The sequence below is a fragment of the Culex pipiens genome, chromosome 2, assembly GCF_016801865.2.
Source record: "Culex pipiens pallens isolate TS chromosome 2, TS_CPP_V2, whole genome shotgun sequence".
NCBI lineage: Eukaryota > Metazoa > Arthropoda > Insecta > Diptera > Culicidae > Culex > Culex pipiens.
Window position 1 is genome coordinate 152,061,794 of NC_068938.1, and position 25,355 is coordinate 152,087,148.

At 37.6% G+C, this 25,355-nt stretch overlaps 1 protein-coding gene across 1 annotated transcript in view; it reads right to left on the reverse strand.

Moving 5' to 3' along the window:
* LOC120420441 (ankyrin repeat and BTB/POZ domain-containing protein 2) overlaps positions 1 to 25,355 on the reverse strand; it is a 198,848-nt gene that overhangs the window by 68,959 nt on the left and 104,534 nt on the right. Inside the window, exon 4 of the mRNA XM_052707708.1 lies at positions 3,726 to 4,296. Coding sequence (XP_052563668.1) covers positions 3,726 to 4,126 — 401 coding nt within the window. The 5' untranslated portion in view covers positions 4,127 to 4,296. The remainder of the gene's footprint in view (positions 1 to 3,725; positions 4,297 to 25,355) is intronic.

Below are 25,355 nucleotides of genomic sequence, written 5' to 3' on the forward strand. Positions count from 1 at the left end.
TCTGGATTTTTACGTCTTTCATCTCTGGTCTCACATTTTATAAAAAGATCTAAATTAATTTATTAAGCTAGTTAATTTAATTACAGCTAACAATATTTTTGGCCCTTTATTTTGTGGTAAAACGTTAAGTAGACCCACCGCAGCAAAAGTCACTGTGCCAGGTGGTGGTGGTGGTGGTGGCGTGGGAGTTTTTCACGGCTGATTATCATCGCATCGTGACGATCTAGGGAAGAAGTGAGGTAGTGGCGTTGGATGGTGAGGTGGAAGCGTTACCGAAGGAAACCCTTTTTTTTGGATAGCGATCTAAGGTAATCACCATGGGTCTCAATGGCCACCATTCATTACGTCCCCCCGTCGGATCACCGTCAACCAGCCGGGCAGACCTTTCTAGGCTAGAGTTTTGTAATCGCAACGACGCAAATTTTCCTCCTCCCAACTCCCTCATTTGGTTGTGTTGTTGTGTTTATTTTCCCAAATATAATGAGACGAAGGAGGAAGCGCATTTTGCTGGCGGTGGAAGACGGGGACGGTGGAGACATTCAAATGAGATCATCATGTTGTGGGTGGGGGAGGGCACGGGTGAGCAATTAAGTTGGGCGTCGAAAAGGGCGGTAACGGTGGGTGGCTTTTGAGAGCATGAAACTTGGCATGAATTTCAAATGTCACGGATGATATAATGTTGGATAATACTTGAGGGAGGAAGCGTCCGGGTCCGGGACTAATTAGTGAAGATCATTTTGTAAAGTCGGGCATAATTTAGTTGGGTGGTTTGTGTTTTCTAGATAGTCTTGAGTTTAGTTTTCTGTTGATGGATGTTAACATTGATAAGATAAAGAATATTTCAGATTTTTGTAAGCATAAATATTGAATAAATCGTTAAGAAAGGCACACGAAAACAGTGACTAAAAATATTTCAGGAAGGAAAATATTTTTTTCAAGATTGTAGAAAGTAATTTTATAATTACATTTGTTGGAATTTTCAAAGAAATACTTATTAAAAGATATGGTCAGCAATAAAATTGCTAAATTTTGACAGCTTGAAAATGGAAAAGTTTTACAAGCTACTTAATATCACAAAGCCTTCATTTAACCAAAATCCAGAATCCATCAATCAAATTTCAACTCTGGATAAAAAAAAAACTACAGATTTCCAATACCTCAAATTTATTTGAAATTTTTCTGGGGATACTGGATTTGCTGAAATTAAGAACGAAAAATGCCGTCTTGAACAAATACATGGCAATAGTTATAATGTTAAAAGTATGTCACAAAAAAAATTGTCTAATCAGGAGAAGCTTTGTAGAGCGATTTTGTCACTGTGTTCCTACAACTTATTTGTCACTGAGTTCACAATAGCTCAAACTGTCACAACTGTTTCGAACCAAATATTTTTTTCAATACATTTTTTTTTATTTTTTAAGATTTTTAATGAGTTTACAGCATGAGCTACCAGTGTCATGTATGTCAAGTTTTGTTTTTATTGTTTTTGTATACAATCTAAAGCAGTTTGCGCTGTTCTGATTGATGACTCGAACAGTGAAATTGTTTCAAAATACGTTGTTTGGTGAGTTTTTGTAACAATTCTTAGTCTTTGGAGCAAGGTTGATAAAATACCAGATGTTTCCCATTTTCTGACGACCCTGCCTCTGATTGAAATGTGGCTTTTGTTTTTCAATTTAAAATCAGTTGTGAATGTGTCAAATAATGATCTACTTTGTGGAAAGCATTACAACTCTAGGAAAAATAAATTAAAAATTAATTGATTTTGCACATTACATTGTACGAAAAAAATTACTTTATTTAATATTATATTGTATTATATCAAGCATATCGGTGATCCGTTCACAGAATCTGTCTCTGCGGTTAATGCAACGCAGTAGGCCTGGCCGTTTTAATTTTTGCTATACATTTTCGGTGTAACTCGGATGTACTGTAATCATTAATATTGACAAGAAAGAACTTGAGGCGTAATCTTACCACAAGTTCTTCCAGGATGCTTTCTTCGGACTGGCTGCGCTTGTGTTCGATTAGATTAGATTAGATTAGATTAGATTAGATTAGATTAGATTAGATTAGATTAGATTAGATATTGTATTATATCAAGCATATCGGGATTTTATATACACCTTAACCATAACTGACATACAATTTCAAGGACTTTTGCAGTTGAAAACAGTTTGAATTTAATAAGATGCACCGTTTTTTTAGTTATGTCTACCTTTAGGTGATTTTTGCATAAAAAGCTCGAACAGCCTTTGACATTTTTTCCCAATTTAAAATTTAGATGTTTTCAAACTATTTAAAAGTTTGACTCGATTACAAAAATATAAAAATATTTCAATCGGAAAGATCGCAAAATCTACACACCAAACCGTTAAGAAAACTGCTTCTTAAGATAAAGTTTTTTGATCATTTACTTGGCATTTTTGATGGACCGCTTCTCAAATATGTAAAAAAACTTGTAAGCAAAAATTGCTGATTTGATGATGGTAAACGTGTATGCAAAGTTTGAACTGAATAAAAATACGAATATTTATGTGCCGAAGTTAATTAAACAAATAATTTTAAAAGAAAATCAAAAAACTTTTATGGAAACAATTAAATTTCAAAATAATTACATAACCAAAGAATTACTTTTCTTACCAAAAAGGGCAAATTGTTTGTTTAAGATTGGACAGCAAGTAGAAAAAAAAAAATCTTAAAACTGTGTGTTACAATTGTAGTTCATGCAACAAGCTGCAAAAGATGTTTTCAGCTCAAGTCGTACATTTTTCCACAGAGGTTTACAGAAGGTAATGCACGAATAAAGTAATAAAAATTTAATTACGATTTTGTATCATTTTCATGTACATCTTGTTAGTCTTTTCTGGCATCGTCTGGATTTAGACAAGTAAACTTAAAGTTCCGACTGAATCAATTTTCTTCCATAAAATAACTCTTAAGAAGGATCTTGATTACGTTTTTTATTCGTTTCCATAAACATTAGAACCTCGTTGCAACCAGCCTGACCCAATAACAGTGAATGCCAAAGACATAAAATCCTGCATCCGTCTTGTTTTGCAACAATTCCTCCATGTTTGGCGAGCATTTTTTTTAATCGTTCAAACACACACACAAACCCACATGCGCTCTGGCACTAATGCATTCAGTTAATTTTCATCATCATTACCATCATCGTATTATATCTGCACCCAGTAGCAGCAGCAGCATCTGCCGTGTACATGAGCACACCACTAATTATTATCAATATGGACAATGTAATTTCCGTTTCAATAAAGCTTCGAGCAAAGAAGGAAGAACCGAGAGGAAACGAATCATCGTGCCCCGCGCGTGCCACCGCGCACGTCTCTTATCACCTCTTTTTATGTTTCTCTTTTTGTCCGAGAAAAAAACACGAAGAAAGCCGAAGGTGTACGCTGAAGCTCAGATTGCATAATTTTACGAATGGCGAAACAAAGCGGAATCTGAATCAAAACAAAGGCGAAAGCCGCGATCGCGGCGAAAGCTCAGCTAAAAGGTGCGAGCTTTCGAAGCTTTCGCTTCTAACGATTCAAATGCGTTTCGGAGCTTTTATGCTGTGATTTTATGCTGAAAAGTAAACTTTGTAAGGTTCATTTTATGTTTGAACACTTGGTGAGCACTCATTTAGGGGTGGGAAAATCTTCTCACGAAAGCTCCCTCTCTCGAAAAGCTTTCGCTCTCCTTCTCAGCGGTTGTAGACTTACCGTCGCGGTTTGGGCCGCACAATCTCGTGGCTGGCGTCGGTTATGCACAGCGGGCTGAGCGCTCCGGCCAGATGCTCAACGCCGATCCTGCCCGGGTCCCAGCTGTGCCGACCGGCGGACGTTCCACCCGTTGAACTGCTGTTTGTGCTGCTTATCGTCGCCGAACCTCCGCCACTCCCACTACTTCCGGTACTGATTGTGGTTCCGGTTCCGCTGCTGCTTCCGCCACCACCTCCGCCACCTCCCAGCGACCAGTGGTTGCTTCCGCCGGACGAGGACCCCACCGGGTGATGGCCGGAACTGCTCCCACTGCTCGAATTGGTACCCGTGGAGGAGGTCACATTGCTGGCGTGACTCATGACGGAGCCATTTTTGGGTAACGGTTTTTCCACCAGCATCATCACCGCTGTCGTCGTCCCTGCTGTTGGGTCTTGGCCAGAATTGGCATTGGCATGGTGCTTGGAGAAGGTGCTTTTTGGAGGAGTGCTTTGGTTGACGGTGGGTCCACAATCTTGATTGGGGCCGGGAGCTTTCACCTATATAATGTTGTCGTCTTTGGCTGGGTTGTTGGCTGCAAGGGGAGAGAGAAAGAGGAAATGCATGTCATGTAGTGAGTGCATACTGAATGATTGGATTGGGCATAATGGTCAGAGGGTGGGAAAGGGCAGGCGAAGTCAATTTATTCTGCTGTGGTAGCAAACATAAATTACAATGCTCATATGGAATGAACTGTACATGGGGGTGATATTGAGATTTTGTAATGTAGAGTCACATTAGTTATTTTCATAAAATAATTAAAAGCTTCAAAAAATATGTTTTGATGCACTGTAATATTTTTTCAACTTTAAAAAGTTTGTTTTTAAAATGAAATTTTCAAACTAATCACTGCTGCTCCTTTCCTTTCAACAATACCCTTTAACAGTTCTTCCCCTCAACCCGTAACAACGCACCGTAAAACAACCCGAACCGTTCACCCAAATATTATTGATTGCCTTCACGCACAACACAAAACAGAGCCCATTCGTCACGGCCAACAAATAAGGCAGCCAGCCACCAGTCGGTAGCAGCAGCAGCCTCGTGCCTTCCTTAAAAAGTCCGATTGCCAAAATAAAACCTTGTCCCGTATCACGCCAGGCCACAGACGCAGAAAGAAATTCCCTTTTTGGCACTGACATTGTCTGTTTTGATGTGGCTGTTGTTGTTGTTGTTGTTGTTGGTACCACCTTTCTCGTCAATCATAAATGTGTCATCGTGTCTCTGTCTCTCTCTCGCGACGGCGTGATCGGTCATCACAAGTCGACAGGTTCGCCTGGCTGGCCACGTCGGACGTAGATGATTGCAAACTTGCCCTTCGACACTTCCACTTTTTCTCTCCACCCTGAAGAAAGATGGGTGGTGTACGGAAATGTTGAACCGTGATGTGGGGTGGGTTTGGATAGGTTGTAGTTGAACCTAAGGAAGCATTTTTTTTTATTTCAGCCGAAGTAGTACTGATTCACAGCAAGGTTGCCAGATCACCAGACTTAACGATTGAAAAGGTTTCATTTTCATTCAAAATCAGCAGTATCTAGTGACAATACAATTATTTTGCGTTCCTCACTGAGGTAAGGCTGTAATCCTGCGCTAAAAATGAACTGTTTATGAAAACAACGTAGACCCACCTTCATGTATACCTATCGATTCAGAATCGAAAACTATCTGTGCGTATGTATGTGCGTGCGGATTTTTATAGAAGTGAAAATTCTTGCCAAGATATCTTAGCGCTGGCTGGTTCGATTTTGTCTCGGGAGGATTCATTCCATTCGCTTTGGAGTCCCATAGATCACTATTGATTTTTTAAATAACTGGCAACCCTGCTTCTAGATAAATGTTAGACTCAGTTAGTTTTAAGTTTTTTTTTTTATATTATCAAACAGTATTTAAAAAAATATTCAACACAGCCCTTTTCAATTTAAAGCGAGAAATTGATGATTTTAAAATGCAAGAATCTCAAACACTTACCATTTCCTGGATGTGGGACAAAAATCTTCGGCGAAAAATTTCCTACAAGATGCATGTATCGTTACAGATGAGGCAATTTTTGTGTTCAATACCGAGGGAAAAGATTGGAAAAAAGTAAAGCAAAATCTCGTATTTTACGACATAAAAGCTAGAAAAGGGGAAAGTAAAAACAAGTTTAAAAGGCCAAATCGATACATTAACTTGTTTATTGGACCACAGACCATCATTTTATGGCATAGGCTATTTGAAATTTTAAGATTTTCCATTTTTTCTAAGCAGATTTTGTGAAATTGTCGCAAAAATTGTCTTTTTTTTTTTAAATGCCCGAGGAACAATGTTAACGATTTTTCCTAAAGCTTTCATTCATGAGAGAGTTGTTTCTAACTTGATTATCTATCATTTGAGAACTGAGCACATTAATTTCGTCGACTTCATGTTTTTTTGCAATATTTAAAGGTTTTTTTCCCGCAAAGTTATAAGCTTCTGAAAGGGGCAATTTTTACGGATTATGGGATGAACTCTAAGGTCCACTCTTCAAAGTAACATAGTGTTTTTTAGGAAACTTTCTGAAGCTTTAAAAAAATCAGGTGTTGACAATCATGGACCATTCATTTAAAAAAGCACAATTAGCACAAAAATCAGACTTCAAGTGCATTTATCAAGGAAACGGTGCATATTTATGTAAATTACTTTTCGATTTCAAATCAAACTTTACATTCACAAGTTAGATGCTTATTTTCATTTCTTTTGTGTCGCTGATTGTGTGCTTGGATGCGTGGTTATTATAATTAAATGATGGCATCATTTGTGCGCTGACCACGGGGACGCGCTGTCTTGTTTTTGCATGCTTATTTTCATTTTTGTGTCGCTGTTTGTGTGCTTGGGTGCATGGTTATTATATATAGGTGAAGGGATTTTATTAAATGATCATTATATTGCATTATTATATTTAATTGATTATATAACCAAACTCTATTTTACACTTAATACATTATACAAAACGCATATGAAACTGTAAACTGGAGCGTTTGGTACGGTATGTCCATGCATCCTTCCTCCCCTGTAGATTCTGTGAAATGTGATCCGTTCTCAGAATCCTCTCTGTGGTAAACGCAACATAGTAGGGCTGGCCGTTTTAATTTTTGCAATGCATTTTCGGCTGTTCTCGGATGTACTGCAATTATTAATAATGTCAAAAAAAGTGCTTGGGGCGTAATCTAATCACAAGACTTTCCAGCATGCTTTCATCGGACTGGCTGCGTTTGTGTTAGATTAGATTGGATTAGATAAGAAACTTTACGTTCAAAAATTAATGAAAATTTTGTTTAGTTCAGAGAAATCAGGAGCACTCTTAAAGAACCCATTTTTATAATAATTAAGAACAAAAAAAATGCACGAATAGGAGATATAAACCCATGCCTAATAAGCGGTCGTGTTTGAATGATGCTGGATAATCTGGAGTGTTCCTTGAAATTTATTAAAACCAAGTACACCAACGAGTAGAGCAACTTTTTGTGAACATTTCTGGTTATTTTCACTTTTACTTAAAATTATTCTGTTCATTTTACAAGCGTTTGCAAAAAAAAAATCCAAAATGAATTCTAATCAAACGAGTGCATTGGGCCACGCCCATTTTCCTATTTTCAGCTTAGTTCTTTTTTCTTCCAGCGCTCTGCTTAGTGCTGCCAAAATTGATGAAATTTTAAGCGAACACTCACGAAAAGTAGCATTTATAGAGAAAATTTCCTGGCATCTCTGGCTCACACCAACAGGCGCTGCTGGTGGTGTTGGTAGCCACCCTTTGTTCTTTATTTGCCTTCGCTTCTCGCTCGGTTTTCTTCAGCCTTCGATTGGAATGGGTCGTCAAAATTGAAACGTCAAAAGACTTGGCGCGTTTGCTTCTTTTGTAGCGTTTCTCGCGTGTGTCGCTGTGTGTGTCAACAAAATGATGAGAAATGGTCTCACCAAATAGAAATTATGATCAAAAGTGCATTAAATTTGATCCAGTAAGTGGGATAAATTTGCGTGCTTACTCGAGGCGGTGCTGTTGCTGGTAAGTTTATAGTCTAAATAGTATTTTTGGAGCTTTAATCGAGCATCAAACTCTTCAAATGACGAAGACAGGTGTTTGATTGGAAAGGGTATATTTCCCCTAATAATCTGTTGAAAAAATATGATTCAAAATTAAAATATGCAGTGTTGCCAAATTAACGATTTGCACAAAAATAATATTTGAAAAAAATAATAAAATAAAACATGACAAATTGTATATGCTGTGATGCGAAAATTTTGAAAAAAATATTCTTAACCCTTGAATACCCATTTTTTCGCAATTTTTTTCCCTTGTTGCGCAAAATGACTGAGCAACTTGAGCAACTTTTGTTTTAGAATAAACTTTATTTCTTTTATTTTATGTTTCTCTATTTTTCATTTTTATAATTTTTGGTTGCATTTGTCTAGTTTGTTTCTGGTATTATTTGGCTTATTTTACCACCTTGTTGTCTTTTTCATATTTTTACAGTCACCTGTTAAATTTCTGCTTATTTTTCGCATTTTCCGCTATAGAATGATACCATTGTAATTTGAATATGAATGAATGAATGAATGAATGAATAATTCTCATACCCGCCGGCAGCTTGATCCAGTTCACAGGTGTTCGTTTGATCAAACAGATCGTCATCTTATGTTCAGTAATCTGTACACCCACGTACATATGTTTTTTTTGTACGAATTTTGTTGTTACAAATACCAGTGCTTATAAGAAAAGAAATTTCCCATCCCCCCAAAGCAACGGAAATTTGTAACAGGTGTAAGGACACACCACACAGACGCCCCTGTTTAACCGTCACGACATTAAGGGGATACCATTATAATTTGAATAGTAGAAAAAATGAGCAGATACCTAGCCTGGGACTGTTAAAAAATACTGCATACTTACACCCAAAACTGGCAGCGCTAGTACGAGAGAATGATGGTCTCGAGTCGAGAGAATAGTGGTACCATTCACGGACGCAGAGAACACAGCTCGAGATGGGCGATAGAACTATTCTCTCGAGGTTCATTTGCAAAAAAAGTTCATCCGTCAAACAAAAAACCAAAAGTGTCGACAACGGGAATCGAACCAGAGACCTTTGACAAACCAATCCAATGACTTAGCTGCCTCGGCTACCACAGCTTGGTGACCATGGAGAAGTCAGAAGTCGATGTATGACACTTGTTGGAGATTTATTGATTCAACTAACGAATGAACTCATTTGTTATGATGGTGTGAGTTGGTACCATTATTCTATCGATTTTGGCACTGAGCCCTCAATAAATTTTGAGAGAACGATTATCTCGATTCTGAATTTTGGGTGTATATTTGAATAAAATATAGGAATGTTTATTAAAAACACAGCCAAATTTGAACCCAGAAAAAAAATATTTTCAAAAACATTGACAAAGCTACCTAAACCAACCAAAACTTTCAACCCTAAAATGTAGTTTAAAATCAAGATAAACAGTAGACCTCACGATAACATTTGTTTATAAATATTATGTATTTTATTTTGTTACAGAAGAAATTTCAGCAAATGAAAATAAATAAAAAGTAGGAGAAATAAAGAGCTTCTTGAATGACTTCAATGCTACATTTAAGCAACCAACCCGGAGAGTTAGTCTTTGTTAGAAAGCTTTCAAGAAGAGCTTTTATGTTTGGAACCTTACAACAGTTGCGCTCACATAAAACTGCAGCAACAGCTCTCTCCGACTCTCTCAATGTGGTTTTCTCAATTTCATTCGCTCATTTTTCCTCATACACCATCATTCTCACAAAGCTTTATTTTTGTTTGTTTTCTTCTCTCCCACATTCTCCACACCACCCTCACAATCTTCATCAACTGACTCGTAATCTCATCGATTCTCTCTCTTTTAACCTTCTCCATCTTCACCCAATCATTTCGCGCACATTTTTGAAATACTTTTTCTTTCCTGCATTTTTGTTCGCCTTCCACCCCCCTCGTTCACTTCTCTCCTCCCTCACACATTCCTTCTCTTGGAAGAGGAAGCAGCAGCCAAACACAGAAATGAAAAAAAATCCACGCGATCTACTCACTCTAATCAATCACTTTTCCTGAAACAAGCGCGCGCGCGCGGTTTCGCGTAAAATTGTTCGCGCAGTTTTCGATTTCTATAAAGTCTCGCCAAAAAAAAGAAAAAGATCTCTCGCAATGAAATCGAAATGCTTCCCCGTCCATCTCCCACACTCTTTAGTAGCCTCTTTCTTGGATGTTTAATTTTTACCTCTAGACATAGAGTTTCAACCCGGCTAGATTGTGTGGACGAGCGAGCAAGCAGCACTTAACACGTCTTTTAAAAGACCCGTGAAGGAAAAACAAAGCAATTTTACTCTCGTTCTCCGGGCTTGTAATTGCCTTCTTTTGGCTTGTTTTTGGACCTCTGCGGGTTAAAGGCTCTCCCTCGAGTTCATAGCGAACCAGCATGTAAAATTACACTCACTCTAGAATAGCCCCGGGGAGGAGGAGGAGGTAATCGCGCGCGGGGTGAGCAAGGGACAAAATTGCGCAAGTCACGTACCCGCGTGGAGCATCAGGAGTGGGGAATACGCCCAAGAATTGGAACCCAACCAACCTGATCGACCGTACGCAAGACTGAAGGTATAGACTGAAAGCGCGAGGGTTGATGGATAATGATGAGTTTGAATCGTTCTGGAAGAGAGTTGGCCCCTCGGGGTGATGTGTGTGTGTGTGTGTGTGTGTGTGTTTTCCTTCCCAAGCAACACACTTTGTGAGATAAACGTATTTCCTAACAGGTTGTATAACCAATCCCCCTTGTTACCACAACTTGTTCTACAACTCCTGTGAACTGGAAAAAGCGCACTTTTTTCTTTTGTATAACTTGCCAGAAAAAGATGCAAGTTATCAGAGTAAGTTGTACAAATGTATTTGACAACACTGTGCTATCTAACAAGAGATTCAACGAAAAAAGGGGGCGTGGTATACGGCTGTGCTGTCAAATCAAAGCGCACACTGGAAAGGAAAGTTAGATTGAAAACAGCTGTCTAACCGTCGACTAACTTACATGTAAACAAACGTTTCTTATTAGAATTTCAATCAACGACAAAGCTAATTAAAAACGTACGCTTGTTTCTGCAAGATTTATTTAAAATAATTTGAAATTGAAATTTAAAAAAAGAGAAGCAATCATGGCGCGCATGTGATTAGTGAGAAATTCCCTGCATGGCGAACTTTTTAGATTTTCCTTTTTTGGTGAACTTCCTCTTTCCCAAGATTCGATCCGATGACTTCGACGATTTGTTGTTATCTCCACGGCAGGTCCAGGCGCGCTTCCACATCTCTCCACGGGGTTTCATAGTAAACAAGCTGGCCCAAGCGTCAATAAGAAGGCTGCTGTCTGTTTTGATAGCTAAAGAACTTAACTCCAACGAAGGCTGTCATTGGAATTGAAGTTATATAAGTTTGTTTCAAGTCAGTTTTTATAAATCCACTATATAACTTTGTTATAACAAACCGTTTCAACTGTCATTTCGATTACCGTACCACGGAGTAATATTGAAAATCGGTATGATTTTGATTTGTTGTTTTCTCTATCATAAACTCTATAAGTTGTTAATTTGTATAGCTTTTACCAGCGATATGTTCACAAATGAATCGGTCAACAATCAAAACTATTGCAATAAATAAACATTATTGAAACTCTAAATTCCTCATGTACAAATTTACACCACCTAACAACACGCAATGTCAAGTTGAATATGTATGTTGAGCATCAGTTATATAATCTATTCTCCGATAACATTTGTGTAACAAAGCGAGAAAACCTAAGGTTATTTATAGAATGGTTGGCCACGCCCATTTTTCAGCAGATGCCGTCACATGACAATGTTAGATAAGCAGTGACACAAACAGTGCAATATTGTTTTTATTCAACAAACTGTTTTCGAGTGAAACATTGCAGATAAGGGAACAGCATCTTGGCATATCAGCACTTTGACGTTCAATTACAGCTCATAAAAAGTATTTTCAAGTAAAATAAAGTGATAAATAGCTCAATAGGAAGTGAGCAAGCAAGTTTCTATCAAAAATGTTCCAAAATAAATTGTTTAAATAGTGAAAATCAGCAAATTGGATTGAGTTAGGAGCAAGTGCTCCTAACACATGCCAAACATGTGAAAATATTCCCTATGTTGTGTGTTAAAGTTGGAAAAGAGTGAAGTTGACTGTGTTGTAACACTTGTTTGGAACAAATCTCAAGAGTTACATAAGTCAGGTATACAAGTAGTGAAATAAACTGTTATTTAACTAACGTTGAAATTTTTTCTCGTATGTTGATCAAAAACAGCTGTCTAACTGTTATACAACAGACGACAAGTTATGAGTGCTACTTGGGTTGTAGTGTGGTTTGATCGTATGCAAAATATGCGGGGTTGGGTTGGTTGTATGTTGTGCGGAAAAAGTTGTTTATGTTGCTTAAGTGGTGCACAAGAACAACCGTGAAGGGGGCAGCGTTTAATGTTGAAAGGTGAAGGACATTTGGGACCACGTTCTGATATTTTTGGTTTATGCTTGGTCAATAGTATTTCTATGAATTCCTTTTTTTGTTTCAGAATGTTTATTAAAAATTTATGTTACCAACGAAGTATCGCAGTTTGTTAAAAAAGCTTAACTTACAAAATATAGCATACACTAAAGCATTAGGGCATTTGAAATAAAACTATTCCATCATCATTATAAATATGTATATTATTCGATGACTTCAAATGTTTATCTTCACTGTTAGATTTGAAAACCGTGCAAAAAAAGTTAATCATCACCATGTTAGCAGTTGTATTTTTATATAGATGTATTTAAGAATAATAGAAGCATTCATTTTTTAAATGCAATGAAAAAATGTAAATATTTGACACCTTTGCCAGCGGCAAAAATCAGCATAACTGAAAATTAACAATGACAAATGAATTTCATTACTAAAGCATGAGTTATTGATTTGTTTGAAACCAAAACGTGCCATAATTTCGCTATTTCTCACTCCGTTTCAACGTAATGGAGCAATTAATGTGGCAAATGGTGGCAAAAATGATACACATAATAACTTATACTTTTTGGTTACTACAATTATCGTAATTGAATAACGCAACTTTTGATACCCAAAAATGTCATCGCTAATGTTTAAATTATCACAAGTTAAGTAAAAAACTAACTTAATCCACCTTTGTGGTTGATGCCTTCCTAACTTTTTACCAAAAATGGATAATATGAGTGGTTTCAGCTTTTTTTTTAGATCCTGCGAGATCTTCAATATTTTGGACTCTTTGGAAAGGCCTTTCAATTACCTAACCAACGATGGGTCGGATGATGGATCCGGACATCGTTTACATGCACATAATTGAGATCCGGGTATTTGTGAAAACACAGACATAAGCTCTTTGGTCCAGATACTGTCAAAACAGCATTTTTAAGTTGCATGCTACCTTTTCAAATGGCAGGCTAGTTTTTTGGTCTTCAAACTATTTTTATTTGAACGAAAAAAAGTGTTTTAAAATGCAATATACACCTGTCGAGTTGTTTTGCAATTAATTTCCAAAATATCTAAGTATTGAAGAGTTTTTTTCGCCTAAAAACTTTAAAATTTGAATGCTACAAAAATTGAAAATAATTTTGATCGATCCCAGACATGCTTAATATGATTTCAAACGCAAGAAAATGCATTTCAAATTGTTTTCAGTTGGTAATAATTCCATTTCCATTGAAATTTTGAAGTATTTTTTTTTGTTTATATTTTTTGCCCCTGATTTTTCAAACCGGTTTCAAAGAGGGGAGGGGGGGGGGGGGAATTTTTTAAAAGTATTTGCAACGGCCTTATACAGAAAAAAAAATCTTTCAATAAACATTCAAAACGCGTTCAAATCTTCCCATTTTGCCTTCCTCACTGAGGTAAGGCTATAATCCTGCTCTAAAATTGAACTTTTAATTTAAAGCTCGAAAACACACCTTGATGTATACATATCGACTCAGAATCGAAAACTGAACAAATTTCTGTGTGTATGTGTGTGTGTATGTGACCAATAATGTCACTCAGTTTTCTCAGCACTGGCTGAACCGAATTTGACTAAACCAGTCGCATTCGACTTGGTTTAGGGTCCCATACAGTGCTATTGAATTGTTTGAAGTTTCGATAAGTAGTTCAGTTTTCGCATGTTTTCGGAAGTTGAATAAATGGCAGTAAACTGAACCAAACATCATCATGATATACATCGTTAACTAGGTAATTGAAAGCCCTTTCCAACGAGTCCAAAACATTGATAATCTGGCAACCCTGTCTCGAGTTATAACCACTTAAGTTATATTTATGTACTTTTTTTGTAGCCGGATCTCACTTAAATGTGTGTAAACAATGTACGGATCCATCATCCGACCCATCGTTGGCAAAGTTACCAAAAGACCTTTCCGACGAATCCAAAACATAGAAGAACTGGCAACCCTGTCTCAAGCTATGACCACTTATGATGCCTTTTATGAGCCCTTTAGTGATATGTGTGTTTTTTGTATTCCGGAACTTAACGAAATTAGACGAAATTTTTGTCCAAACCCATCATATCACATATCACCCATTGTTGGAAAAGAGTGAGAAAGGCACCAACCACATAGGTGGATTTAGTTAGAAAACATTTTATTCAATATTAATGCCTGAGATGGTAGAAAAAAAAGATAAAAGAAAATCAGATCATCAATAAAAGGAAGAAAGTAAATTAGTTAATAAAGCCATTTCAAACTTAAATATTCAAAATTTTCAAATAACAATTAATATAATTTTAAGTTAAAAAATTAAAAAGCCTAGCATTTAGACATAGGTACGGTAACGCTATAGCCTCCAGTTTTTTTATATAAAAAAAAAATTATCTGACCTGAGTGTAAACATATTTTTAAGACTTTTGTTTTTGTTTTTATATATGAAACACAATAGCTTATAGGTTAAACAAAAAAACTCTGGATTTTCTTTTCTCAAGATAGTTTTTAGAACGTCTAATGCAATGTTAACTAAGCCGTTTTTGAGCGGATTCAATCCATTAACATAATTTCCGCCATTCTTGGGATTTTTCATCCTTATGCTCTTACATTTTCTCAGACCTAAAATCAATAAAACATCATTTTGTTAAAGATAATCTCCCAAATTAAGTGTTGTCAGAATGTTTTAAACAACATGTTTATTTGAATTTCACTTCATAATATTAAATTTGGGTAGAGAAGAAAAAAAAATTGTTTGGACCGCGTCAGGATAAACTTTTCCAAACCCTTGAAGAAGGTTTGAAGTGAATTTATCCTGCCGTGGTCTACATGTAGCTATCTTGTTTTAAGACCCCTGAAATTTTTTGCAACATGGGGTTTGTGCCCCTTCTTTGGAAACAAAAAAAAAATCATAGAGGAATTCTCGGAAGAACAATTCTTCCAAAAATAGCAATTAGTCTAGTCTAAATCTATTAGTTTTATGTCGTATTTGTTTATTGTTTGATATTTTGTAAGTACTTTCTGTTTAATTAAACTGCAAAAATGTATCATTAGTTTATAGATACAAATCTACAAATATTTTTTGCTCATTGATTTTGTTTCTTCGACAAAATTGAAAAATGAAAAGTTGTTATTAATTAATCTAAAGTGCCTTTAACCCATGCATGGTCATTCATCACCGGGTAAAACGAAAAGAGTTTAAGTTTTTGACAAATCATTTTGAGAAAAGTTTAACATCTGAATTAAATTCCAACCTCAAAACAAATAAACTAAATACATTTTTCTACGTTTTTTTTGAAATGTGATAATTCAAAAAAAATCTATGGAATATCTGACATCAGATCGGATTAGAAACAATGTTTGCACACTCAGCGATGTGTATTATTTTGAATGATTCATAGAAATTTGTAAACATAGAAATCGGTAAAAAATATCAAAATTACCTTTTTATAGGTTAAAAATATTTACAAAAAAAGTTCCTTCAGCGATACGGTCCAGATCTTGCTGCCACCAGACAGACTGGCGAATTTCAAACTAATTTATGCTCGGCTCCTCATCACGGTGATACCAAATTTGGTCGGTTGTCTGAGTGCACCGTATAAATCCCATCACCACCTTCACCAATCGAAAACATTCGGGCTTGAATTGCTTGTTTTGCTTGCCAACTCATTTGGAAACACAGAACAGAACAGAACCACCTTCCAGACAACATAATTTCATCAAGAATTTCAGACCTGTCCAAATTTCCATCATCATCCAGCGCATGCTTGCACGCAAAACATAGGGTTAAGGTTTCTTTTTTTGATCCTGCTTAAGATTTCATGTAATTTCATCCAACTTAAATTGATTTCAAAAATGTACTGCCTCACACTACTCGCTAAGATTTTTAGTTGCATCATGGTAAACAGGTTCCCGTGCACTCCAAAACCATCCATCCAGCAAGATCCGGTGGGACACACCACGATGGGAACCAGTTCGCGAGCCATCCATCCATCAAGTAGAGGTTCCTGGCCAATGAACGAATTAGATTTCATTGGGTGCACGCACGCACATTTCCAAATTCCTGAGGTCCAAACCTGTTGAAAACACCGTTCATCCTCTTTCTCGCTCATCACGGAGGGTTGAACACGTACGGTACGGGCGGGGGCTTCGGAAGGGATGGCTCGGAGGCCAAATTTGGCAATCATTTCTTCGGACGACCCAAGAAACCTGCCCGGCCACGCACTCTCTGTTTGCGGATGGGTGGGGTAAAATGGGACCTCTTTCGCATTTAACGGGGCTCAGGATGATACCTCTTACTTTGTATTGATTCCGATTAACCCCGTTGAACCTCCTGACCACCAAAAGTTCCACTGTTGCGGGATGTCTAATTTATTCCAATTGAGGAGGGCCTCCTCGCATGTGTTTTTTTTTTGTTGTTTTGGGGGCCCTTTCGCGCGTCATCGTGCATCAAGTTCATGGGGCGCGTTTGAAACGTATCCCTCCGAAAACTTGTTCCGAACCCCGCTCGCGAAAGGCTTCAATTATGGAATGAAAATGTCAAAACCACGAAACCCTTCTTCTTCTGCTTCGCGCCAGGGACCTGCCCTCGAGGACTGCTCTTCGGTCAGTGAAAGCAAACGTGATGCTGCGGCTTGAAGGTCCAGCGAGATGCAAGCGAGACCAATTTGAAATCGACATAATTTTCGTCATTTTCTGTTATAAAAGCGTCGATGCATGCATAAATTGATAAGGGTTCTGGCTGGAGCTGGAGTTTTGGGTGTGTTGTTTTTTTTTGAGACTTTTATTTTCTTTCCTCCTTCGTGGCCGCTGGAGATGGGAGTTGGGTCGTGGATCTTTCGAGGGGTAATGGCTTTTAAATAACGATATCTGTTTCATAACCCCGGAAACCCGGCGAGCACCAACAACAACGGATGACATGTGCTAATGACGGGCCCTTTGACGTTGAATGGTATTTTGTGTTAAATGAGTTTAATTGATGTGAGTTGATGCGTTATTCTTACTGTGAGATGTGGTAAGATATTATGAGCGACTTAACACTGGAACGCCCAACGCATGTCCAACTTACACGGACGCCCAAGCATTCCAAAGAAGGTGGAACGGTAACTTCAACTCGCTGGTTCTCGGGCATAACTCAACCAATCGGGACGATTCCTGTTTCCAGTGATTTGTAAGAATGTCTAGATGATCCTAACATTTCGCAGAACTTGATTTGAACAAATCTGCAGTTTCTGCGACTGAAAACATCGTTCCACCTTTTTTAAAACGACTGCCTCCGCGGAATTTTTGACGAATTTTTTTTTACACGCGAAAAAAAAAGTTGGAACGATGTTTTTGATCGCAAAAATTACAGATTTGATCAAATTAAGTTCTGCAAAGTTCTAGAATTATCTAGACATCCTAACAAATCACTGGAAAGAAGAAGCATCTCGATTGGTTGAGTTATGCCCGAGAACTATTGAGTTGAAGTTAACGTTCCAACTTTTTTGGAGCCTTGGGCGTTGGAATGTTAAGGAACATTTGTTTTTCGATGTATTTTACTTCTTTAGTTTTTATTTTTTCAGTATTTTTATGTGAAGTAGGGACTTTTATCAAAACCATGATCCACAAGCTGATCATTGGTCCCTCCATAGGCTATTTTAAGCCACTGAGCCAAATATGAGCAAAATTTGTCGATATTTACCTATTGATACTAGAGGATGGTTTGCATGGTGAAAATCGAAAAAAATGTATGAAGAAACCATTTTTCCTACTATTTCATCAGCAACGATGTTTCCATTCAAATATTTTCAATAGTGAGAATTTAATTCTTTACAACTTTATCCAACAGACCAAAGCTGTATAACTTGATGCTGAATAGATATTAGAGATTTTAAAAAGTTATTTTTGTATAAACATTTTTTTCATCATGCTAAAAACGCTACAAATAACCCACTATCGTTTCATCGTTTTCTGCTTGTGGAGCAGGGGGTCATTTTTTCTTGGGAACTTGGGTTTTCTCCAAAATATATTTTCCCTAAAAGAGCACTCAGCTAGCAAAATCTAAACTAAGAAATATGTACTCTCCCTGCAATGGTCTATGCATTGATCTCAGTAGAAAGGTTCTCCAAATCTCTGAATTGTAAATGTAACATCCTCGAGAAGAACTCAATCAAAAAATCAAACCATCCACATTAACGACCCCCGGGTCTTTTGTGGTCTCTATTGCAAGTTTCTGCTCGAGCCTAGGAGTCCGAAGGCTTGAATGCGGAGAGCACCCAAACCTCAAGGAACCTTTCACCCCAGTGTTTGAACTGACGACCTTTGGATTGCGAGTCCAACCGCCGCCAGCGATTCCACCGGAGTAGGTTTGGTTTGTCTTGAGGATTATGCAAGAGCAAAATGTGATATCATACCAATTTAAGGTATTGTTTTGATATTGCAAAATTGCAGAATTTTTCAATGGTCGAACACCACATTTTTGTATTCTTTTGGTATTACAGTGTTCTACACCCAAAGGAAAAATATATCTCAAAATCTGCGACATTGAATTTGCTGCAGAAAATGTCACATTTTATAATATTTTTTGCAGCAGGGCCCTAGATCATTTTTGCCCGCACATATAATGCTGGCCCGTCCCCGAGCAACACTCCAAAGAGAAGCATATGTTGGTGCTCTTTCACTCACTTCTCATCAAGCGACCATGGCGCGGTGGTAGCGTGTCGGATCAATAACCAAGTAGTTGGTGGTTCAATCCTCGTTCTGTTAAGGTTTTTTTTTTGTAAAATATAACCAAAAAGCCGTCGGTAATGTCGTTATTGTCGGTAACGGGCAAAAATGTCATACTCCTATATCGCAAAAAATGCATGGGGACAGATTTCATGCAGATTCTGATATACTTTCACGCCGCCATGCATCACAATCATGCGACTGCCAGTTGGGTGTATCAAATTCCTCTCAAACTATGGAAAATTTTTGACCAATATTGACAAAATAATAAATTTTGCGCTAAAATGATGTCTCAAAGCGAATGCTTTCACTGAAAACCGGAAATTTCAAACTAGATTTTAAACATTTTTGATATACCCCCTATAGAAATGACTTGAAATTTTGGAAAATTTTCTAATTTAAGATGGCACATTTTTGTATTATTTTGGTATTGAAGTGTTTCATCAAATTCCTCTGAAACTAAGGGAAATTTTTTATAAATTTTGACAATATAAATAATTGTGCGCTAAAATGACTTGAAACTCAAAAATGTTAAAGCTTATTTACATTTTTTTAATGTACCCACTAAGATTTTTTTTAAATCGTTGAAATTTCTCTAAGTCGGGATAACCAAATACTTTGACTAACGAGACAGATTATTGAATTTTGGTGAATTTCAATCCAGTTTCATTTCAATAACACTTATTTTTCAATCTTGTTTTTTTTTTCAGAAGCTTCAAGATTTTCATGCACATGGTTCATGGTATTTTACCATCTATTACTGGGCAACCAAGGGCACATTTTGGTCCCTGTTATTTGCCCAAGTAATACCAAAATTTGGTATTCCCTTGTTATTTACCCTTGCTCGGGTAGTGTGTGATCATTTCTTTTGACCGTCCTGGAGTCGTTTGGATGACACACAGGGATGATTTGTCAAATTATTCGCTCTACAGCATTGCCTTGGCGTTCTCGGTTGCGAGATTCCTACTCGAAACTAAGTGTCCGAAGGCTTGATTGTTGAGGCAATTGCAAACCTCTTTTTACACCTAAGCTCTCCCGGGGTGGATGGGGATTCGAACTGACGACCTTTGGATTGTTAGTACAACTGCCTACCAGCGACTCCACCGAGCAGGACCCAGGGAGACGACTCCTACATCTGGATTGAGCTAACGACCTAACCCTCTAGGATAGACCGGGGCCAACATTTACTTCCCCGTCTGACGGAAGGCGTGGTCAGACAAATCTCGTCTCGAAAAACGCCACCGGGACCGTTTGGGATCGAACCCGAGCCGACTGGGTGAGAGGCAACACCACGGTCCCGGGGATTGATTTGACTGTGTACATTTACTGAGGTTGCGACTCAGTACTTGTACACAGCCAAATTAGAAGGTTAAAAGACTTGATCACACACGTACGCTTTCTCATTATGGCCCTTTCGCTGACTTAGTTTCCATCCTTTTCAATCTTCTTCTAAGACGCTAGTCATCTATCCACCTATTAGTATCATTTCTTTCTTCTAATTTGTGAGTTTATTTTTACCGAAAACTACCGATAAAAGCCCGTAATTTCAACAATTTTAGGTGATTAAAACAAATTTGGGTAAATAAACAATCAGTCCTAATACTGAGCAAACAACTATTTAAAAGAACCACAAAGAAAACTGTTTTAATCAAAACTTACAATAGCAATAAAGCTTGTTTTTTTAAAGAAATGTATCTATTTTTTCTTGAAGATTATATCTAGTAACGAGAAAAGCAAAGGGTGCGTTTAGCCCCTGGGGTTCATATAACCCCCTCTCAACCTATGTCAGCAAACGAATTAACACCACGTTCACTTCCAAAGCTCCGGAAATCACGAACCACTGTAATGAGATCAAATTGTTCGGTAAATTGCTGCCAAACGAGATTGTATTTTATTTATTTTCGCCAGAATCAACTACCGAGGTCAAAACCAAAAGGGTTCGTCGTTTCTTTTCCTCCGCTGACGCATCGAAATTTTCAACGACGACGGCGATCGGCAAATGACAGGAAAACACATTTTCCCGATTGCCGGGGCCATTATTTATGAGAAAACATAAAAAAGAGACTTCCCCTCCCCTCCCGCCCTCTCCGTAGATTGAAGAATGGAACGGCTCATAACATATGTTTCGGTGTCAAGCAAAAAGGAAACACAGAAATTAAGTGGAAATAAGCAAATAAGCCTCACGCAAGGCAGTCGCATATGGATATTTCTGTTCGATGAGTTTTGTGGGTTCCAGTATGGTTCGACAACACGCGCGCCTTCTCGTTACTTGTTTGAGCGGAGACTTATTGTTTTGTTGTTGTTTTTTTTTGCTGGAGATGCAACAGTGAGAGATACAATCTTCTTCTTCTTCTTCTTCTTCAAAAGGCCACCTCTCATGAATCGTGTAAGTCACAGCTGCTCAACTCTCAAACTTGGAGAAGCTCCAACAACATAATGTTTATAAATCCATTGTTGATCGTTTTGAGTATCTGTGTGTGCAGTGCTTGCCTCGGGGGGAGATTCAAGGGTGTCAATTGAGTGACAAAGCACCCTAATGTTTCGTGTTCGTGAAGCGGAAAATGGTCGTTAAGTGGTTTCCCGCAGTAGTTGATTGCAGGCCTGGTGGCGTATTGTTTCTGATGACGTTCCGGAAATGATGCTGGCAAAGTGGAGTAATTTGTTACGGGTACTTTGTGACCCTTGGAACTAGAGGTTGGAGGACATGTTTAAGTATTGTTTTGTTTTAAGTGACACAAAGTGGTTTGAACACAATAGGAAATGAATCATTTATTTAAATTGTTCTTGACGGTGATAGAAATGAATGAAAGAATGTTTCGAATTTAGTTTCAAGTTTATCATTTTTTTTAAGTTCCATAAAAAAGATTTTGCAAAGAAATACATGAAAGTTTGAAACCTAATAATAGTTAAAATAGACTTCGGGGCCCTTCTTTCAATATCCCGTAACAGAGGGGTGGTTACGACCCCTTGTATTTTTTGTGGTTTTCACTAAGACACGTTTTCATAATTTTGTTAACCACGATAAGAAATTCTGTGCCAAAGGGTCTTTTTCTCACCAATACATAAATCTCCTCTAAATACAAAAACAGAACACAGTCTTCTGTAAATCACGCCACATTTTGCAACTTAGTTTGCCCAACTCTTTCTTCCGTGTTTACCAAACATCACCATAAAAATCCCATATCTCGTGTATAATTCAGTGTTTTTCGATCGGTATCACCATCGAGCGTCGTCACGCTTCCATAAATTCCGTAAACATTTCGCGTTGGCGGAAACGCGATTTATAGGCTGGGTTAGTCTCGATTGCCAAGTTCCGATTCGCACCAAGATCTCCAACAAAACACCTCGCCGAGATAAGCCGCCACTTCCCTGTTGTTCTATAAACAGAGTTTTTTTTTCATCCAAGCTGTTGTTATTGTCCAAGTTCTATCCCGTCCTGCTACCCGCGAGCGTTTAACCTTCTCCCTCAAGTTGTGCCTCAAAAGGCTTGTGTCTAGGCTCGACCGCCGTTGGCAACCTGCTGTGAGACCCAGGTATCAGCTCGCCGCAATCATTTCTTCCAGTCGCCGCCGCCGCCGTGGAATCGTTTTCCCTCTTCAGTGATTTTCTCTGTTTTTACCCGCATTTTTTGTCTGTTGTTGTACCCCAGTTCCAAGATTTCTTGGGTTTCCGAGGTGGGGAAGGAGAGGGGGAGATATCTAATTTGAGAAATTAATAATTACATTACACGCCTAATTAACCTTAATTGCTGATTTTATGATATAATACGGATAGCTTTAAACACATGGGGCCGCGGCGGATAGCACCTTCTTCTAGTCGGTGTAAGATCTGTTTTCCGCCTGTTGCACGCACATCGTCGGAACTCGTGAAATAGTGGTCCCACCTCGACAGAATCGTTCATCATCGTACAGAAGGTGCACGCACTCTACCTACCTATGAGATTCTCTAACAACAAGCGCGTGTGTATGCAGTTCGATTGCGTTTTGCCGAGTCTTTCGAAACCACACAGACGATAGATTTATGGTTTAATTTAAAATCTAGCTCGAAAGGTCAACTGACTAACCTAGAGTGTCTTCCGTGATTTAAAGTGGTTCATCGGTTGGAAAGCAGAGTAGAGCGCAAATTGTAATGGATTAATTTGGATTGTATAATGACATTCCCCTTATTATGCAGTTTTCTTCCCCGTTATGCAATCGGCGACGAGGGAATTGTTTTGACGGAGGTTTAGTTGGCATTTCTAGCTACTACCCGTTGTGAGGCACGACTTTGATAAAGAATCACAAAATAGAGGTCTGCATAGCGCACACGCGAGGTACTTTACCCTCTGTAAATTGCACAGTGAGGTTTTTCGTTGCTGGTTAGTAAAAATGCTCAATTTACCACCTTGTTTTGACGGTAATTAAATGAATATCATCTCTCATCTCTCATCTCTCATCTCTCATCTCTCATCTCTCATCTCTCATCTCTCATCTCTCATCTCTCATCTCTCATCTCTCATCTCTCATCTCTCATCTCTCATCTCTCATCTCTCATCTCTCATCTCTCATCTCTCATCTCTCATCTCTTAGCTCTCATCTCTTAGCTCTCAACTCTCATCTTGATAAGGCGAGGATTTTTCATACAGAATGCAAAATGTGATTTAAATTCGAACGGATTAATTTTGAACAATATTGGAACTGGCAGTGCAAGAAAGTTCTTCGAAAAGTATTTTATAATGTTTTTGAAAAGTTTGTTAAATTTAAAAACGAAAATTTGTTTTTTTTTAAATACTCCCAAAATGTCATATTTTTCCCAATCAAAATTAGTTTCAATCACAAATGCACTTAATTTAAGATTTTTTTCACTAAAACCATTGATTCCTAAATAAAAGTTCTATGAGTTATTGAAACAGGATTCGAAATATCTTAACGTTTCGAGCCTTTTTAAGTAAAATTATGTTGTTAGAAAAAGAGTAAAATATTTGTTTTCTTCGAAAAAGGATTGATTGTAATAAAATTTGATATTGTTATTCAAACAATTTTTTTTGATGTTTTGTATTTGCAAAACTGAAAATAAAATTCACATTATCTTAAATTTGGATTTTATTTCAATTCAGTTGATATTTTACGTAAATAGCTCATTCAACTATTTGGAACAGATTATCAAATGGTTTTGTAAATTTTGAATTATGAGACCAAAAATGGACTTCATATATTTTGCAAATTTTGGTACATAATTGTAACAATGTATAAAGCGTTATGAAATTCTTTTTCTTACAACATTTTAAAAATAAAACATGAAATTTGATTGATAATTTATCATAACAAATAATGCATTTTCATTTTTTTTGTAAACAAGATTATACAACATAATTAAAATTAATATTTTTTAACTGAATGAATTGTTTTAATTCAATTAATGCATTGGAATGAGCATGAGCATGAGCATGAGCATGAGAGACCACCCATGGTTGTCCTTCTCCGTTGCTGAACAGGACCGTAATAGCCTATCAGCACAACCGATCATACGCCCCAACGATCTGGTGATGTTTCTCTTATCAACAGCATGCATGAATGCGATGAAAAGATAAAACATCAAGATCACCAAAACTAGAACTGTTGCATATAGGTCACAGTCGTTGGCCACCAACGGCGCCCGCCATGTCAGTTTGTAGATCTCGAGGGAATGGGACGGGAATGTTAGTTAGCACAGGCTGCTACCAAGGGTGGAATCTATACGATATCCACACCCCCGCGTGTGCCGGAAAACTACTTCTACTTGGGATTTTGTTAGTAGGGAAGGGTGATGGTCAGGATTCATCATAGAAGATGATGATGTGACCCAAATAATCGATAAGTTTTGTTTAATGGGGTGATGTATTATTCCCAAGGCAAGCAATCGGATGCTGCTGTTGAGACTATTCCCGTTTATTTGTGATTTGTTTACGATTAGATGGATTATCTTAGACAGCCGGCTGTGGAAAGATAAAACCACAAAGAATGTATTTAACATGTAAGATATTAAACTCCTCGTACAGTGTTTAGTTCGAGTGGATCATAGATGATTTCAAGTTTTAAATAGTTATAAGAATAACGACCGATTACTGATGAGTTACGAAGCTACAAGAAGGGCTTGGCAATCGCGTAGGAGAAATACTCGTTATCGTTCTCTCCGGGCTATAATGCTGAGAGTTTTTTCACGCGTTTTACGGGAAACGTCTTTTTGAATTTTAAATTTATACCTCGCAAGCGTATAGCGCACCTACAAAACACATATTTTCAAATCGTAGAAATAAAACTAGGAAAAACGGCTGTATCATTTATAAAACACGGCGACGAACGCGCATAACAAAACTGACCCGACGCGTTGCTCGGACTTAACTATCGGACTAAATTTGTTTATTATTATTTAACTTCAT